The following is a 20,482-nucleotide window of genomic DNA, read 5'->3' on the forward strand; positions in this document are numbered from 1 at the left end:
TACAGAAGGTGTCAAATGGATGCACACCCAACTTTTCACATTGGTCACCTCAGCCAGCAGAGTAGAGGGTGGGGGGAAGGAAAGCTGTTGGCTTTTTTATACTTTCATTGTTTTTGACCATTGTTTCCTTGACTTTCATGGTGAAAGTGTGCTTGAATTTTTCCATGATAATGTCCTTCTGTCTACATCTTTCCTTCTCTTTTTGATTTATTAATATGATCATTCAATTTTCTCTAGCTTGAAGATGACATCATTGTCAAACAGAATTATTTTAATACTATAAAAAATTTTGCACTTCAACTTTCTTCTGAGGAATGGATGATTCTAGAGTTTTCCCAGCTGGGCTTCATTGGTAAGAAAAGTGTCAGCTTTATCCATTTTTTGAAAATAACCATGACTCTTAGAATCTTCAGCCAATTGCTTTTTTTGGTCCTAAAGTTGTCCTTTATTTTTCAATGGAAATGGATTGTTTTTGAGAAAATTTAACTTAGGTAAACTGTGTGAAATGATGAAAGTCAACCCAATATAGAATTTAGAAGCTTTAAGATTGTAGTGTTTACTCTCGAGTTCTGGACGATGCCGACCATGATCCTGGTGAGCATGTTGGATTTTGTCTCTGACACTTCTAGTTTCTTTGTCCTCACAAGATTGGATTTTCTCATGAATTCCTGGTATTTTTATGGAGTGCATGAAATTCTTGTTCAGGGATTAATTTTTATTCATTTCTTTATTAACTAGTTGGGGGCACTCATTTTAAAACCTTTTTTGTCGCTGCTGTTCCTAAATTGGACAAGTAAAATGAAGATGGTTAAAGTTGGAGAACTGAAGGAAGTTTACAGATTTTAAAAAAACACCCAGAGAATGACATTTCACTTCCTAGGGTGCTTTAAAGCTTTCAGCATTAGAGGCTGACTCTTTGACCTTGTTGATCATTTCACTCAAAACTTGAGTGTCAAAAGACATCTTTACTTGTGAAGGCTTCAGTGAAAACAAAATTAATAGTCCTTGTTTTTTTGTATTTATTGATTTAGATAAAACTTTTTACCTAAACCTCTCAATGTTCTTTTTTTGTTATGGGAAGAATCTTAATAAGACATGAAAGAAAAATCTCTGACTTGCTTTTTTGAATGCTTTGAGACAGTAGTTGTATGACAGATTATATAACAATGTCAGAATTTCACTACTTCTGTTTACACGCAGGTGACAGCTCAAGAGAATGTTTAGCAAAAGCGAGTTAGTTTGTTTTTGATAATACAAGTGGGGCAATTGCTCACAATGATTTATAGTTGAGAGCACACTTCAGTGTACTTAGTATACAAGATTTCACTTATTTAAGCCATTTTGATACTTGGTTTCTTTATTACAGCTATTGACTGGAGATATCTTTTCAGGTAAAATGTTTCAAGCGCCCGACCTCACTCTGATTGTAGAGTTCATATTCATGTTCTATAAGGAGAAACCCATCGATTGGCTCTTGGATCATATTCTCTGGGTGAAAGTCTGCAACCCTGAAAAAGATGCAGTAAGTTAATTCCTCACGAGAGTGGAGGAGGCTTCTTTTCTGTACTTCATGAAAGTGATTTTTAGGGAGCCGGATTTTGGAAGTGAACAGTAAACAGGTAGCGGAAAGAAAACTTCTTCCTTGAGCTGATAAGAAGTTCCTGTATTAGAAGGACGTTTAGATAGCAGTGGGAAATCCTGTAAAGCAGGAAAGCCTGTTGCGGGACGATGGCCTTTCTCTGAATTGCTGATAAATGTTCATAGTGTCTGTAGGCTCTGGTATTTTGTTAACTGTTGGCTATAGAGTGGTCATGTCTTTCCTGTGTGGGCTATCTTTTCAGTTTGTTTCTTCATATTCTCTGCCAGCTCTCTTTTTTCAAATATTTTGTGGACAATATGCGACCCTAACATGTATGGTAATAGGGAATAAAATAGAAGTAATATTTTATATCGAAACAATGACAAGTCAAAGTACCTTTCAGTGTGTTGCTTGCAAGAAAGGAGTGTTCACAGTAATATGCTTACCTTTGGGATGGTGGGTGGCAGGCAAGTAAGTGAGTGGTAATTTTTGCTTTGATCATTCAGATAGTAAGTTATTTCCTTAGAAATCTTACTGTAAAAAGTAATTGATACATTTTGCTTGTCTAATTGGAATTGTTCCTTTGGAAAAAAATACTTTTTATTTAATTAGCGTACGCATAAACCATGAATATACAAATTCTTAAAAATGAATGTCAATTTCGACACCTAGTAAGTAATATTTATTATAAACACATGTCATTGTAGGATCACTTAGTCATTGTCACAAATAAGCATTTAATTTGACTTCATGACCATATATTGCCTAGAATAGTTTGATTATCCTACCTCCCAGTTAGTTTTTAGGATACTACTTTCTAGTATCTATAAGCTATCTTTGCATTCTGTTTAAAAAATAAAACAACAAACGACACATTCTTAGTGAAAATCATGAAAGATAGAGAAATGGCAGAGTGTCAATTTATAACAGTGGTCGAACGTAAATTGATTTGAACAAGCCATTTTGAAGATCTAAGCCTGTACTTGTATTTTCATTGTGAGTTACAGGAATTTATATTGTAGGACACAAAAAGGTTAATGTCCTCTTTAGTCTCCTCCAATATTCCTTTATTTAATTCGTCCTTTCCAGTTTTATTTAATATGTGGTTAGGCTCTAAAAAGATCCAAACTGGTAGCAAAAATTAAAACCATGGAAACCCTCTAAGTCATCCATTAATTTGAGTTTGGACAGTGTTATCTATTCCTTCACCCTTCCTTAGCCCATGCTTTTCTGTGGCCCCTAATTCTTCGGTGCTTCCCCTAGGATGGCAAGGGCCCAAAACGTATGCAAGTCATTGAAAATGAAGAGTTTTAAAAACCATGTCAAGATAGCCATGGCTTTCTGGAAGCACTGGACTAACACACCTCCCAGAGCCCTGCTGGCATTATGGGCCCCTTGTTGTTCTGCAGCCACCACACACCTTGACCAGGCACGAGGACAGGCTGCGACATGACCTCTGGGCCAGGGGGCACTGCGAGTTGACACATAGGTTTCCCTTACCTGTGCCGAGATGGATTTGTCTGTGGAACTTTGAATGTCATTAACTTGCCTATAGCCAAGCTGTTGCCTCACATTTTCAACTTGCTTTCATGCAACACAGTGCCCCTTTTAGTATTTGCAAAGTCTTCATTATATTACCCAATCAAAAATATTTTGTATATCTGAACCAAACTCCAGTCTATAGTTTGTGCATTTTAATATTTAAAGTCAAATCATTATTGACATGTCTTGAAGGATAGTTGACATTAAACCCTTTACTCTTCCCCTAAACCCTTCACTCTTCCCCTAGCTGTGCTTATATTTAATTTCCAGATCATGCCTGTTTATCAAGTAGGTGGCAAATCTGTTAATGCCTCAAAGAGGACCATAAAAAAACATAAGACTTGGAATTATGACTTGCAGTTGTGTTTTCTTTTCAATATTCTTTTAAAGGGTTTCTCATTTTCCAGATGAGGACAAGATTTCACTTTATCATGTAACACTAACATGATTTTTTTTTTTTTTGATGTTTAGAAACATTGTGATAGACAAAAAGCAAATCTGCGAATTCGCTTCAGACCTTCCCTTTTCCAACATGTTGGTCTGCATTCGTCACTATCAGGAAAAATTCAGAAACTCACGGTTGGTGATTTAATTTTATTTTCTCATAGACACACAATTTGTTATTTAGTGTATAATTATTGCTTTTCTTCTTGAATATAAATAAACTGTATGTTATTTAATAGCACATGCGTCTTTCCTCCTAGGATAAAGATTACATGAAACCGTTACTTCTTAAAATCCACGTAAACCCCCCTGCAGAGGTATCCACTTCCTTGAAGGTCTACCAAGGACATACACTGGAGAAGACTTACATGGGGGAGGATTTCTTCTGGGCCATCACCCCGACAGCGGGAGACTACATCTTGTTTAAATTTGACAAGCCAGTCAATGTAGAAAGGTTGGTGATTATGGAATATATCTGGTCTTACAGTTCAGAGCTCTTATTCATAGTGTGATTTATGATTGATTTTACGTAACAGGTATGAGTGGACAGCAGGACCCAAAATGTTGGGTTATAAATTACATGTAATACAACTCAGTAATAAAATGGATGTGCCATTTTCAGATATGATATCAGCTTTTAACATGTTCTGTAAATTCTATTGGTATTTCTGGACTTAACATCTAGTATTTTTTTTTAGTACTTTATGTGTAGAAATCTCTCTAAAAAAATCTCAAATTAGTGTTCATGTCCTTATCCTTGAACATCCGTGCAGTTTGGCTGAAATGATAAGCATGACAGAGTATGACTATTCCTCGTCAGTGGCTGTACAAATGCTGGATCATTTTTAGTACACCGTGGAGGAATTTACGACCCTTTTATGTTTTCTAGCATTTTTGTTTGTTTTAGAAAATTTAAGACTTTCTTCTCCCTGTTTTTAGTTTAACAGTCATGATTCCTTCCACCTTCCCTCGGTTTTAGACGTGTTCCCTAGACTGCCCATGACATACTTAGTAGAATATAATTCTCTACCCTGTGGTATGTTGTTTTGTATGTTCTAATGGGAGGGCCAATTTGATTTTTAGAATCCACCAAAAATCATTTGGAGTAATTCCATTCAAGAGGGTCAAAAACCATGCTTAGCTGTGACGTGATGTTACTAATTTTCTTTTGTTACTCTAAACTGATTCCAAAGAGGAATTTATGTGATAAAAGTGTGTTATTCAATGAGAATACCACTGGGAAAACATGTAAAAATAGTTTTGAATAATAATTTACATTATACTTGGATGAGCATATATTGTTTAATGTTCATTTTTATACTTTTATTAATACTCTGCACTTTGAGATATTATTTACCACTCTTAGAGAGTCATTGTAGAATTAGGAACAACAAAGATGTCATCTGTTAGTAGGTATTTGGTTAAGTAAATGGTGATGTTTCCATGCATTGGAATGCTATGAGCAGCTGGTAAAAATAATGGCATAGATCAATATGTATTGACGTGAAGACTTTTCCATATATACACTAAGCGGGGCGGGGGGGGAAGCAAATTTGTAATGTTATAGAATATCCTTGTAGATCATTCTATATGTTATAGCTTTCTATGTGTATAGAATTCTAGAATATATGGAATTCTATATAGAGAGTATAGAATCATAGATTATGGAAGGATTTTTTTGAAGCAATAATATTTCACATGTATTACATACATAGAAAAGATCTGGAAGAAATATATCAAACTGTTAATTGAGGTGGGGTAACAGTCAAGTCATTTTGACTTGATACATTTATTTTGTATGCCTTTTGCATCAATTTACTTTTTCTTTAAGTTAAACTTTGATTTTTTGAGAAAATATAGATGCACATGCAGCTGTAAGAAATACAACTGAGAGATCCTGTGTACCTATTACCCAGTTCCCCTCAGTGGTAACATCTTGCAGACTATAGTAAAATATCATAACTAGGAGTTGACACTAGTATTCAAGATAAGGAACATTTCCATCGCCCCAGGAATTCTCACGTCATGTAGCTTTTTTTATTTTTTATTTTTTGAGATAGTCTCTCATTCTGTCACCCTGGCTAGAGTGCAGTGGCATCGTCACAGCTCACAGCAACCTCAAACTCCTGAGCTCAAGTGATTCTTCTGCCTCAGCCTCCTGAGTAGCTGGGACTACAGGCGTATGCTACTATGCCCGGCTGATTTTTTCTATTTTTTTGTAGAGAAGGGGTCTTGCTGTATTGCCCAGGCTGGTCTGAAACTCCTGAGCTCAAGCAATCCTCCTGCCTCGACCTCCTAAAGTGCTAGGATTACAGGTGTAAGCTACTACGCCCGGCTGTAGATACCAATTTTTTGTCAGATATGTGGTTTGCAGATATTTTCTCCCAGTCCGTAGCTTGTCCTTTCATTCTAATAGTGTCTTTAGAGTAAAAGTTTCTAAATTTCGTGAAATCCAGTTTATCAGTTTTTCCTTTCATAGATCTTACTTTTGATATCGAGTCCAATAACTCTTGGCCTAGCTCTAGGGCCCAAGGATTTCCTCCTATATTTTTTCTGTAATTTTTATAGTTTTACATTTTATATTTAAGTCCATGATCCATTCTAGTTAATTTTTTTATAAGAGATGGGGTTTATGTCAGGGTTCACTTTATTTTTTTTTTGTCTTTGGTATACAGTTGCTATAGCATAATTTATTGAAAAGGTTGTCTTTTCTCCATTGAATTGCCTTTGCACCTTCATCAGAAATCAGTTGGGCACTAAGGTTAGATCTTTTGTTATAGTTCTACAGATCCCTAGGGCTCTGCTCACTTTTTTTAGAAGTCTGTTTTCTCTGTATTCTTCAGATTGGGTCATTTCTGTTGTTCTGTCCTTTCCTCTCTGTGGCCTTCATTCTCCTGTGGAGCCCATCCATGGAGTTCCTCATTTTTGGTTATTGTGTTTTCAGGTCTACAAGTTCCATTTGGTCCTTTTTTATAGCTTCTGTTTCTTTGTTGGGACTTTCTAATTTTTCATTTGTTCGAAAGATACTTGTGCTGTTGAAGCATTTTTATGATGGCTTCTTTTAAAATCTTTTCCAGATAATTCTAACATCTCTGTTATCTTGATTAGTCTTTATTGATGGTCTTTTTTTCATTCAAGCTGAAATTCTTCTCCTTTTTGGTATGACAAGTGAGTTTTGATTGAAACCATCATGTTTGGGGTATAATGTTCTGAGACGGGATCTTCTCTAAACCTCCTGTTGTAGCTTCCTCCAGCGCGGCTGTGGCAGGAGAATGGGTGGTGCTGCCCCGTTACTTCCAGGTGGGGGTGGCAGAAGTTTGGTTCCCCTCATGGGCTTTGTTGGCACCCAAGGAGGGCAGAGGCCCTCCATTGCTGCTGAGTAGGGATGGAGTCCTGGCCCCCACCAGAGCTGTGCCAGTGCCGTCCTGGCAGGGCGGCGCAGGGGGGTCCTCCTTACTGCTGTGTGTTTTCCAGTGACATCGTTGGGGAGGGCCTCGTTATTACCCCTTAGGCTCCCCTTCAGCCTTTGTGGCTGTGGTTGGGCTGGGGCCACATTTTTTCTGTGGCATTTGGCTAGAGTAGAGTGACTGTTGCTAAAAGCGTTATGTCTCACTAGGCTGCTCTTTTCCCGATCCTTTGGCTGGACAGGGCAGGCTTTTTGGGAGGTCATTTTTTGTCTGCTCCCACTGGCATTTCCAGGTTTCTGAGTTTGTCAGCTCCAAGTCTGGGATGTACTAGTTACAGAGAAAACCCAGGAAACTCACCGTCCTGTTGTACCTCGGAAACCAAGGCCCTAGTCAGTGCATCGTCTTCTCTCCACCTCCCAGCGTCTGCTTATGCTTGTTTTATATGGTACACAATGTCCAGGGTTTTTAGTTGCACTTAGGGGAAGGAATAGGGAAAAGTAGGTACACCTCACCTTCCCAGAAGTGGAAGTCTCAAAAAGAGATTTACTTTTGTAATGGGGAAAAAGAAAAATATATATGTTTATTATATATATATATATATATATGTGTATATATATATATATATATATATGTATATAGTTAACAAATGAAAAAATACCCATCAAAGAATCAGCTACAGAACTCACATATTGGAGATCAAATTTCTTTACAACAAACCTCTGTAGGTAATAATTACATGCCCCAACAAAGGGCACATTTCTAGTAAAACACAATTCTCCTAAAATCATACTATATATGAACTTTCTTAGAATTTATGAAAACACCCACCCTTCCTAGGACAGAGAAAAGGAATCACTTTTTGATTTTCACAATAACTTATTTGCTGAGGGGGGAAAAGCGGAAGTTTTATTTATCATTGTAGAAATGAAAAGTTATGAAGATTTTCTGACTATATAACACAAGCTGTGCTCGTTGTACAAGAACTTAAAAGTGCGAAGAATCATGAAGAAAATCACAACCCCAAGGCTACCATTGTGACCGTATTGGCACTTTTTTTTTTTTTTTTTTTGACTAATTTTGTGCACTTTCTTCACCTAATGTTAAATGATTTAGGTGGCACTGAGTTTTTCATTATACATAATCAGGTGGTGAACATCTCTGAATCAGCCTGCCTGAACTCTGGATTCTATTCACGGGCTCTTAATAGTGGCTTCCCTCCTCCCATTCTTTCACATCTTCAGCTGCGGTATTGAGTGCCCTGCTGTGTGAATCAGCATTCCCAGTTAAGGGTGTCTTTTCAGAAAGCATCTTTCAGCTGGGCACAGTGTCTCACACCTGTAATTCTAGCACTTTGGGAGGCCAAGGCAGGAGTATCACTTGAGGCCAGGAGTTCTAGACCAGCCTGGGCAACATAGCAAGACCCCATCTCTAAAAAAAATTTAAACAGTAGCCATATGTGGTAGCACATGCCTGTAGTGCCAGCTAGTGGGAAGGCTAAGGCAAGAGGATTGTTTGAGCCCACAAGTTCAGAGTTGCAGTGAGCTATGATTGATGCTCTGGGCAACAGAGCGAGACCCTGTCTCAACAACAACAACAAAAAAAGCATCTTTCATCTGCAAATGCTGGAAGTAATTTTTGTTGTACTAGAAAGAGCCTTTTATCAGGGTTCCCTGTGCTGTTTAACATTTGAGAATCAAATCCTTATCACAGATGATTTTTGCTCACAAGTACCCTGCTGTAACCATATCATAACCATCCTATATCTATGACTTGGCTGAGTACTTTTAATATGCAGGGGACTTTTTATCAGTTCTCTTAAGCTCTTTGGAACAGTCATGTGAGGTAGGTGGGAATCTGCGTTATATAGAATAAACTCCTGCTCAGAGAGCTAAAGTAGCTTGTTAAATGTGAAAATTCTAGTGAGTGAGAGACTAGGATTTGAACTCGGGTCTTTCTGACTCCTAAGCCTAAACTTTTAACTATTTAACTTAACTAAAATTAGTTTTAGATTTAGACATATTTTGTGTGTCCTATCTACTTTCCACCTTCCCCTACACACTACACATACTAGTTCATTTTCAAAGTATCAAAACATATAACATTATACACATACCCAGAGAGTATTTTAGATTTATCACAATATATTATACTATAATTTACCATTACTCATTTTTTTAATATTGACAAGTGGAATTATTCAGATAATTTGAAAAAGGTTAATTTACTTTCAGTCTACTAATGCTGAAATTATTTCTATCGAATAAAACCAGTCTTTGAACTTACCATGACTAGTGTTCGTCCTAGAGAAATTTTTCTCCAATATAAGATACAGCAGTATTATGTAGGTACTACAATTTCGATTATTCCTGGCAAGAGGTTTAAATGTTTAAAGCATTTTAAACAGTATAAAACTGTCATCCTTTTTAAAAAAATCTGCCAAGTATATTATTATATTAAGCAGCAATTGTCCTATTTCTGACAGAAGGAATTAACATATCACTTAGGTTTTACCTTTAAGTTTTTAAATTCCCCACAACTGTTCAGAGTGCATACTATGCCGTTACTACAAGTTCTAGTGTCAGCTTAGTGTAGTTAGAGTCTGGTTTAGAAAGGCTTACTTTGAGGTAAGGTCATCTTCTTGCGTCTGTGTAAAGCCTAGTATTTTCATGTTTGTATTTTCAGTTACTTGTTCCATAGTGGCAACCAAGAACACCCGGGAGATATTCTGCTCAATACAACTGTGGAGGTTTTGCCTTTTAAGGTATGACTATTTTTCCTCTTACGTTTCCCTAAGAACGGATACTAATAGATTTGGTTTGAGGCTCTTCTTATTTATGAGGTGAAAGAAAAGTCTTGTGATGTGCAGGACTCAGTGGTGGGTAATATTAATTTTTCGGAAATATGGAACATCTGATATATCGACCCATTTGCCTCATTCATAGAAAAGCCTTCATTGCATTTTCTGTTGAAAAATAGAAATGAAATGAATTTTATACCAGGAAAAGAAATGAATCATTATTTTACTTAAGTGTTTGCTTCCTGTTTGTATTTTGAGTCCTAAAACACCATGTGGTTGTAATGCCTATTGATTAATACACAAAATTAATTTATTGGTCTCTAAGGAATACTTAGATTTCTTTCAAGTCAACACATCGTTCTGCTGTATATATTTTTAATAGCAAATAGTATTCTATTAAATGAGTTAATGTTTCATTTTCTAAGAACCAATATATAGAGATTCAGATGATGGTTAGAAAAACAACTTTTATTAAATTTTTTAAAGTTCAAGACTGAGATGACATTTCTGTTTTTAGACATAGGTGTGCCACTAATGCTACTTCATAGGTATTAAGATGTATTCACAACTTAGATTTGTTTTCGATAGAAGGAATTATTTGTAAAATTAATGCTTTTGTTTTATTTTAGAGTGAAGGTTTGGAAATAAGCAAGGAAACCAAAGACAAACGATTAGAAGATGGCTATTTCAGAATAGGTAATACCTACTTTGGTAAAGTGTCCTTTCTTTTTCTGAACTTACTCCTATAGTACTTTTAAATTATTTTCTGCTGTTAAGGGACTTGAGGATTACAGTTACCAATGTATTCCAAATTTTATTTGCTCGTGTGTTTTAGTTCCTGTTTTTATTATCTTGACTGAACTAGGATTTCAGATCACAGATTCATTCACTACTCCTCTTTCTTTCTCCGTCTGTCCTGCCGGTGTTGATGGTCACCGATAGAGGCCCTGCCTTCAGCTGCCTCTTACTGTGTGTCTCTTCCTGGACGAGCTTAGCTACTCTCGTGGCCTCAGCTGACACCCACATGCCAGAGTCTGTGCTTCTGGCCCGTCTTCCTCCTGAGCGTCACATTTGTATTGGATGCCCACTGACATAGCCTTGTGCCTGGTGGCCACATAGCTACCTACAACGAGCGTCTGTAACAGACATTTCTTTATTGATCACCGCGGTTTTTGCTGTCCCTATTTATCTAGTTGCCGAAGCCTAACCTTGGGACTGACCGCCTTCTCCTTACTGCGCATTAGCAGAAACCCTATCAGTTTTGCCTCTGAAAGTCTTGAGTCGCCCTGTCTGTGAGGGCGCTGTATGCCCTCTGCCTCCATTTCGGAGCCAGGGAAGGGACTGCATGTCCTCTTGTTGGCTTTCCAGAGCTACTGCAGTTCCTTTTTCAAAATGTAACCGTAACTCTATCCACCGGGGTAAAAAACCTTAGTGACTTTCTACTGTCTGATTCCTTAGCTCCCACCCACCTTCACGTCTTGTAACTTTCCCCTCGCTCTTTCTCTCTCCAGCCCTCGGACTATTGTTCCTCTAATTAAAGCCCCACCAACCTCTATGGGCAGCCGTTTCTCTAGCATTTTCTCTGCCTGCAATGATGGGTTGATAGTTCTCCTCCTAGCGAGTACTTTCTCACCCTTAATTAGCCGGCGTAGCTGCCCCTGTCCTCTCTGCGCCTCCCACGGGCCTGGGCGTCCTTTACTGTGTGACAGTGGAGCTCCGTAGCTGCATTCTGTGTGCTCACCCTGGAAAGGGAGGGACATTGTCTCTCCCCCGGGCCTGTCAGTTGGTAGGTGTCGACTCAATGAATGATTATACATTTTCTTTTACTGAGAACAAACTAACGCTTTTCTTAGAATGAGACAAAAGAGAATGTTGGTAAATTAATATCGTAGGTTTACAGGGTAGAGATGCATTTTCATAGCTCCTTTTAGAGCAGTTTTACATTTGGTGAGTGTCGTTCAGCTGCTGCTAAAAGGCTAGCACAATAATCCTGACTACTTTCTATGTAGTTCTGGTGGATAAATGAGTTTAGTTATTTTCATATTGGGGCTGTATCTTAGCCCATCTCTAGAAATGAACATAAAATTAGCTGAGTGTCCAAGACATTTATTACCCCTATTACCTGTCAGTTATCTAATTTCTGAGAATGTTGTGTTCTAGATTATGTAAGGAGCATAGGAAACAGAGGTGTCTATATTAAATGTATTTGCAGTAATCTGAATAAAATGAGCAATAAAATGAGCATCGACTCATATCTGCTTAGAACCGGAAGAGAACTTATGGATCATTATGGATCATTAAACCTAGGACCTTGTAACCAAAATATCCATCAGAAATAAAGAGTAACTGATTTTTTTTCAACTGGATACGTAAGTCCTGCTCCCTTAAGAAGCATATTTTGGTGGAATGGTGGTGTGAGGGGCCTGTTTGAGCCTCTCTTTAGCAAAACAACTGTAACTATTGAAAATTATTTTTTAAAAATCTGTTTAAAATTTCTGAAGATTGTCCTAAGGGCATACAGCAAATGGAGAAACGATTATTCATGAAAATCTACCAAATCTCAGAAAGAACCTTAGGAGTCTGTGGCATTTGTGCTGTGACCAGCTCTGTTACCCCACAATCCCCAAGCTCAGTGGGATGGAAGCTCTGCTCTGCGCCGGTACAGCCAAGAACACAGTGTTGTAGAGCCCAAATTCAGACTCACGTACCCGATGCACAGCTAAAGCCACACTGTGACACCAGTGCTTGGAGATGAGAAAGGTTTGTTTGATTTGGCCAAAGCAAGAAGACAGGAGAGAAAATGTCTCAGATCTGTCCTGTTACAGATGAGGCAGTGAGCTTTTGTGTAGGGTGGGGATAAATTGGGGGGAAGTCTGTGTTGCTTTTAGCTCAGATGCTTTTTCAGGGGCATCCATTCCTTGGGCAAAACAAACTCATAGATTCTCCTCCTGATCCTGGAGTAATCTCCTCCTGCTTGACAAAGAAGCACTGGAACTGCAGTTAATAATTGCTGCGAGAACAAGGGGCGTTGAGCAGGAAGCAAGCAGTTAACATGTGCAAACAACTGAGGGCCTAGTCCAATTTTGCCTTATTTTAGTCATTAAAAATGCTGGGGGCCTGGCATCCTAGCACTGTGGGAGGCCAAGGCAGGAGGTTCACTTGAGGTCAGGGGTTTGAGACCAGCCTGAGCAAGAGCAAAACCCTGTCTCTACAAAAAATTAGCTGGGTGTTGTGGCATGCACCTGTAGTCCCAGCTACTCAGGAGGCTGAGGCAAGAGTATCGCTTGAGCCCAGGAGTTTGAGGTTGCAGTGAGCTATGATGATGATGACATCACTGCATTCTGGCTGGGGCAACACAGTGAGACTCTGTCTCAAAAAAAAAAAAAAAGCTGGAGTACTGAAATTTCAAGGGGCCCAGCCACAATGGGACTCTCGCTCCTGTCAGCTTGTAGTCGAGGGCTATGGTATCTCCCTAGGAAAGGCAAGTTGCCAGAATTTGTCATCACCCCCACTCTGTTGCAGAATCTCTGTTCCAGAGAAGAGCAGCTGACAGATCTGAGGTTTCCTTCTTCTACCCAACTTCCGTTCATAGGGCAGAAGCTCTCCCCAGGTGCAGCAGGGTGAGAATACTTGGCCCTGATCACACGCACCCCACCTCACTTGCCCCAGTACGCTGGGAGGAGCAAGCTGAGAAAATCAAGGGCTACTGCCACAACCAGCACTCTGCTGCTAAAAGCAGGGTGTCATTCTAAGAGAGAAGGGGCCACTGTCCCTGCCAAAGACCCTGAGCAGTGGTGCAAGATTTTGCCTGGGGGAGCGGCAGGCTGTACGAACGGAAAGTTCCGTAGCCCTCCCTAAAGTGACTGACTGATTTATTTGAAATGGAACTCGGGAGAGGTCAAGCCTAAGGGTGCTGTGGAGTACAATGAAGGTTTTGACGTTAAGCAGTTAGCGAATGGTGGCTACATACAAGCTAAGCTGGAGCCCAGCTAGAAGTTTTACAGGGAGAATAAGGCAAGGAGATAGCTAATAAAAGCTTGGGGTGGGACAGCCAAGACTGGCCCAGCAAAAGGGCCTACATTTAATTGGATCACACTGTGCAGCAACTTACGCCTGAAGGCATTGTCCCAAACAATACCGTCAGCTGGAAATTAGTGGAGGCCTGGTGGTTGAGGTGGGGGGCTTGTGATAGCTAAGGATGGTCTTAGTAAAAGAAAGATTTCAGTGGATTAAAGTTATGAGAAAGCAAAAGAGCCTTCTGCAGAGAACCAGTGGAAGAGGGAAAGGCCACTGGTCAGGCTTGGCGGAAGGTCCAGGGACTGCCAGGCCTTGGAAGGTGCTGCCAATGCCAGGGATCTGAGATTCTAGTCACTCTTTGGTAATTTCCTCCACTTTTTCTCTCCTTTCCTGTCTTTGAATGCTGACTGATTGGACCATTAGGTTAAGGACAGGGGTTAAATTTGTTGTGTGAGAAGATAATACATGCACATGGTACCAAATACAAATTTAAAAGGGTAGATTTAAGCCTTTTTCCCTTTTCTCTCCCCCCCTACCCTGTGTTTCCCAGAGGTCATTCCTGTAATGATTTGTGTCCTTCCAGAAGCATTCTGTGCATAAATAGCAAGGTATAAGTATAGTCTTTATTTTTTTTTTATTTTTTTTTATTTCAGCATATTATGGGGTACAGATGTTTAGGTTATGTGTGTTGCCCTTGGTTCCCCCCCCAAGTCCGTGTTTCAAATACACACACACACACACACACACACACACACACACGATGTATTCTACAGTCCTCTTCTCCATCTTGTTTTTCATTGAACAAAATGTATATGTACATATAGAACATGAGCATTTAAAAACTATAAATATTTCAGATGCATGAAAAGATACAAATAATAGTGTAAGGAATATCTGTGTCTCCACCATCCAGCTTAAGATTTGTCAATTCAACTGTCCTTCCCTAGTAGCTTCTTTTCCCCTTCAACCCAAAGGTGGCTACTATCCTGAATGTTGTGGTTACCATTTCTGTTTATGTTGTTACTATGTATATACATTATATCCCTAAACAATGCACAGTGTTCTTTTGCTTGCTTTTAAATTTGATAGAAATATCTTTTTGTAGTCTGCAACTTGTTTTTTCTCTTCACTACTGTGAGATTCGTCCATGTGGATCCGTGTTGTATTTGTGGCTCGTTCATTTCCACTCGTATGTAGATTCCATGGGTGAATATGTCCCTGTCTGTTCTCCTGTTTGGTCATAAAGTCTGTTTCCATCCTGTTTGCTATTATAAACAATGCTGCTTTGAACATTTATTGCATGTGTGTGGGAGTTTCTCTGCAATATATACTTAGGTATAGAAGTAAATTTTCAACTGCATCATCTTCAACTTTATTTCATTCTCTTTATTTTCCTTCACTCTTTTAATTGGCTGCCTAGAATTCCCTTATATTGGCATATCATAATTTATTTAGCCAGTCTCCTAGTGATGGACACCTAGTGTGGTTTGCAGTCTCATGTGAGAGTATATCTGCTGGACAAAATTGCTGAGTGAAAGTGTTTTGATGAAGCTAGTTATACCATTTGATAATTATTTTCCTAATGAAATGAGCTTATCAGATGACAGTATTAGATACTACATTAGTTAAAATGTTTCAGGGTTTCACAGTGGTTTTCAGCTCTGTATCCCCTGCCTAGTTCGATATTCAATAATAGTTTTTTGTAGCACATACCCCCCTCCACCTTAGTCTAGCACCAAGTATGGACAAAACTTTATGAAATAAGTTTATCAATAATTTTTGAATAAAAACATGACTTTGGTTGCTGATAAGTTCAGCACTTACTATCCAAATGAGTTTAAGCCTTCTCTGCTGTGGTTTTTAATTTGAATGTACCTTATCTTACTATTAGCCGATGAACTGTATTGTGAGACTTGAGAATAGACTGCATAATTTCATAGCACAAGAATCAGCAAACTATAGCCCATGGGCCAAATCTGGCCCAACACCTGTTTTTGAGTGGTCCACGAACTAAGAATGGTTTTTTAAAAAATTTTTTTTTTTCTTTTTAAATGGTTGAAAAAAATAAAAAGAATATATCATGATATATAAAAATTATATAAAATTTAAATTTCAATGTCCATAAATAAAGTTTTATTGAAACACAGCCCTGTTTATCTTTTTTAATGTATTGTCTGTGTATGCTTTTTTGCTACAGTAGCAGAGATGAGTGAGTAGTTACAATAGAGATCGAGGTCGTGCTCTCATGGCTTTGTACTGTCCGGTGTACTCTAAATCACAATGATGCGTTTATAATTCGAGTGTTTTGAGTCACCATACTGTGGCTTTGTAACAATTATTGGTGCAACCTATCATGTCAAAACAAGAAAAGTAGACTTTGAACACTGTGCTTTTTAATAAAATGGAATGTGAATTAATTTACAAAATTAGGTGGCAAGTCATTGTGGTTGTTGTGCAGTTACATGAAAGCTGTACATTACCAGACTAAGCACTTACAACAGTGTTCCCAAGTTACAGGAAAGCAATGATTAGAGAAACTAGGAAATTTAAAATGGAATATCTCATTACAGCAGAATTTCCTCACAAAAATAAAAAATAGAAATGAAACTGTTACTAAAGTTAGTTTCCAAGTGGCTTAATCGTTTAGCCGAGCAAGAAAACCCGCTTAGCAGTAGTGAGTTAATTAAATATTTAACTGCAGCAGCTAAAGAAATATGTGCAGAGAAAATAAACTTATTTAGGACTGTGAGGTTTTCAGAAACAGCAATTGCTTGAAGAGTTGAGGACATTGGAAGGAGTATCACCGGTCAAAAAGGAAAGCAAATTATTTTGAGTGGTTTTCTTCTTGATAAGTTGACACGTCTCTGATACTACTCAGTTGTTACTTGGAATCAATGTCAAGAAGTGACTAAAGAGTTGGTGCCCATGAATAGTCTGTTTGGAACAACTACAGGCGAGAATATTGTCACATAGGTTGAGAAAACACAAGTTCAACCTGAAGTAGAATCTGCTGTGTTACAACAAATATGTTTAAAATATGTGTGGAGGAGAAGAAGGCTTAGTTATATTAACTTATAGAGCTCGTGGAAATTTAAGGAATTTAAAGTATATTGTTATTTATTTTATTATATATCAGCCAGGTGTACTTTACAGAAAATATTTGAATCCATCATGTATCTTTGAACCGAAGTGCCAACTGTGAACTTTATTCACTCTCATGGACTTAGGTATTATCAGTTCTGGGAATTTTTGTCAAAAATGGGAACTGAATATCCTGACTTGCCCCACCACACAGCAGTTCAGTGGCTTAGCAGTGGTAAAGTTTCCTTGAAGTTTTTGTGAGTTTAGGACCGAGATTGAAATTTTTCCAAATGAGAAGAACTGTCTTAACAACTACCACTTTGAAAATTAGTTTTTGCTTCAGGGTTGATGATGTTTCTTAATGAATTCAACCTAAAATTACAGGACAAAATGGTGCTCGTATGCAAAACTCACATTGCAGTCAAGTCACTTTAATGACGACTAATATTGTTCGAACTATAAATGATACCAAGCTCTTTATACACTTCCCATGTTGTCAAAAATTAAAATAGGAAGCATGATCTCCACACAGATTTACAGTGGATGCATTTTCAATTCCAAACTATAGTTCCAGCAGCATTTTTGGACCTCAGTGTAAGTGAAAAAGTAATTTCCATATTTCAAAATCTATTTAATGTGCAATTGAGGAGCTTTCACCTGATCTTCTATTAGAATGGACTCATCTGCAATGTAATGATACACCAGAAGGCCAATATCAAAGAGAAAAATCTGGTAGAATTCCAAAAATACCTTCCAACTGATGAATATGCTCCATTAAAATTATGTGTTTGTAGCTCAATATCAGTATTTCACCCTACCTAGGCTGTGTGAAAGGACATTTCAAAGATAATGTGTAAAAGATTATAGATCAGCATTAGCGGGCGAACATTTGGTCATTTTGATGATAGGGAGCACCAACTTTGAACCCCAATTCAATGAAATGCTATGCCCCCAAAAGGAATTATATTCTTCTCCTTAGTATACCTATATTACCAAAAAAAATTGCACTCAGTTGTTGTTATATTAATATATTGAATTTCATTGTTAAAAAATTTGTGGAAATTTTTTTTTTTCTCCGTTTCTATAAAGTACTTACCTAGTATACTTGAGTTTCCTCTTGGCCCACAAAGACTGCCCTTTATAAAGAAAAGTTTGCCAAACCCCTGGCTTAGAGAAATCTGGCTCAGAATGAACTATTTTCTTGTCACTTTTCTAACAGCATTTTTTAGTTTTAAGAAGGATTTTCCTTACAGCAAGAAAAATTTGGTACAGAGTATGTTACCTTTTATAGAAGTTCTTGGTCCTTATTTTTATAGGAGAGCTTTTTTTAGCTTGTCATTTTTAATGCAGCTTTATATGGAAACTGTAGAGGAGGGTTTACTTCTCAATTTCTTCTAAATGTGCCCTTGGAAAGAGTACACTTTGAGCCCCTGCTCAAGGCTAGCAGCCTGAATGTATGTCTAATCAAAACATTACAATTTGTTTTGATTGATTTAACTTTCAGAGAAGTCAGACTGATGGTACATATTATGTTTTGGTAAGGTTTGGGTAAGTCACAATTTGCTAAAAACCTGTAGGGTAAAACCTTGTTGATGCAAGAACAAATTTGTTTTGTTTGCTCTGCCTAATTAAATAGGTTGCATCCTGTCTTTTTAAGCATGCATTACTTCATGAAAAATTTAAAAATTGAATAAAAGTAGAAAGAAAGGGAAAAAAAATCACCTGTGCCCTGCCTAAAGACATCTACTATTAATAGAAATATTTGGGTGTCCTCCTTTCCTGCCTTAAGTCAGTGATGTTTTATGTGTGCTCATCTCGGTCTATCCAACAAGTTATTAATTTTTATTTTGAAGGAAAATTCGAGAATGGTGTTGCAGAAGGAATGGTGGATCCTAGTCTAAATCCTATTTCAACCTTTCGACTTTCAGTTATTCAGAATTCTGCTGTTTGGGCCATTCTTAATGAGGTAAGAATCTATTAAATCAGTGAAACATCCTAGATACTACTTTTTTTAAATTACATTTTGATTTTGTATTTAAGGCCTTTCTGGAATTGAGAATTAATTAGCTTATCATACTTTTAATTGTTTTGTATTTCAGATTCATATTAAAAAAGCCACCAACTGATCATCTAAGAAACCAACATATTTTTTCCTGTGAATTTGTTGATTAAAGATAGTTAAGCATGTACTTTTTTTTTTTTTTACTTGAACACTACCTCTTGTGAAATCTACTGTAGATAAGATGATTGTCATTTCCACTTGGAAAGTGAATCTCCCATGATAATTGTATTCATTTGAAACTAAGCCGTCCTCCGATTTTAACTTGACTCAAACATTTTACAATTATGACAGCCTGTTAATACGACTTGTACTATTTTGGTATTATACTAATACATAAGAGTTGTACATATTGTTACATTCCTTAAATTTGAGAAGAACTACTGTTAAATACATTTTATGAAGGGGGTGCTTTTGAGGTTCACTTATTTTACTATTATAGACCCTCTTTTATAGATTATCAGGGATTATATATATAAATATATAAATATACATAAAAATGTTATGGAGTTAATTTATTAGAAACATTTAAGAAGTACATATTTTTGTGCAGTAAATTTTTGAATTGATACTTTTTTTGAAAACCAATTACCTTGCTTTTTTAAGTTCTTTCTATCTTTTTCTTTGGAAATGCAGACATTACAAATCAATGCCATTTTTCAAATGCACTGCCATTTAAGATTGATTATAGATGGATTTCTTAACTGAAGTACTTTTATAATCACAGTGATTCTGAACAAAATATTTTCAAAGACATTTATCATTCCTTAAAGCCAAGATTTTAAAGACCAATGTCCTTCTTGGGGGTTATTTTACTATACTGTGTGTATGGTGTATAGCCACGAAAAATCAGTCTGATAAATTTGTGTGCAAGTGTGATGCATTCAACTTGAATTATTGTAGACTTAAGTCATTACATTTCCTCTCAAGTGTAAAATGACAAACTCTTCTTTCCTTTTTAATCCTTGTCTTTAACCCATGATTTAGATGCATTATCTCTTGTTGATTCTTTTATATCTGCACTCATTTTATGAGTTCTGATAAAATGTTTTCTAGGTGATGCTATTGTGTAAGTCATCATTGGTATAATTTTAAAGAAAAATTGTAATACTGTTTTGGGCGAAAGGTATTGTAGCAGTCATGTATTTTTCTGAAATGATTTATTCTATTGCATTATGAACTTATAAGTAAATCCCATGTCTAAAAGAGTATTTATTATTCTTAAACATGCAATTCCAAATAATATTACTTCTATAAACAAAGAATGTGATCAGCCTCAGCAATCAGTGATCTTTATAAAAGTACTTTACTTTAAAAAAAATGGTGAATTATCAACTTCAGTTCCCAGCCAGTCTACTCCGACACGCTGGTGTGCCTCAGGTGGGTTGTGTGGGGGTTACAGATGTGCAGAGCTTGGTTCCCCTGAGCTTTCAGAGTGGCCACTGGCCTCAGGTGGAGAGGAGGTCCTAGCTGGTTGCCTGTAGCCTGGAGGAGCTTCATCTGCTTGGCCAACGTGCTGGACAAGTAGCATCAAACAGCAGTATTTTCTGTGCAGT

General features: G+C 37.4%; 1 protein-coding gene across 1 annotated transcript in view; it reads left to right on the forward strand.

Annotated features, from left to right (window-relative positions):
* Positions 1-20,260, forward strand: part of MGAT4A (mannosyl (alpha-1,3-)-glycoprotein beta-1,4-N-acetylglucosaminyltransferase, isozyme A) — a 92,639-nt gene extending 72,379 nt beyond the window's left edge. Inside the window, exons 8-15 of the mRNA XM_012641976.1 lie at positions 238-352; positions 1,392-1,522; positions 3,593-3,700; positions 3,826-4,019; positions 9,655-9,733; positions 10,399-10,465; positions 18,721-18,833; positions 18,967-20,260. Of these exons, the coding sequence (XP_012497430.1) occupies positions 238-352; positions 1,392-1,522; positions 3,593-3,700; positions 3,826-4,019; positions 9,655-9,733; positions 10,399-10,465; positions 18,721-18,833; positions 18,967-18,993 (834 nt within the window). The 3' untranslated portion in view covers positions 18,994-20,260. The remainder of the gene's footprint in view (positions 1-237; positions 353-1,391; positions 1,523-3,592; positions 3,701-3,825; positions 4,020-9,654; positions 9,734-10,398; positions 10,466-18,720; positions 18,834-18,966) is intronic.
* Positions 20,261-20,482: the final 222 nt, after the last annotated feature.

The sequence above is a fragment of the Propithecus coquereli genome, unplaced genomic scaffold (assembly GCF_000956105.1).
Source record: "Propithecus coquereli isolate 6110/MARCELLA unplaced genomic scaffold, Pcoq_1.0 Scaffold171, whole genome shotgun sequence".
NCBI lineage: Eukaryota > Metazoa > Chordata > Mammalia > Primates > Indriidae > Propithecus > Propithecus coquereli.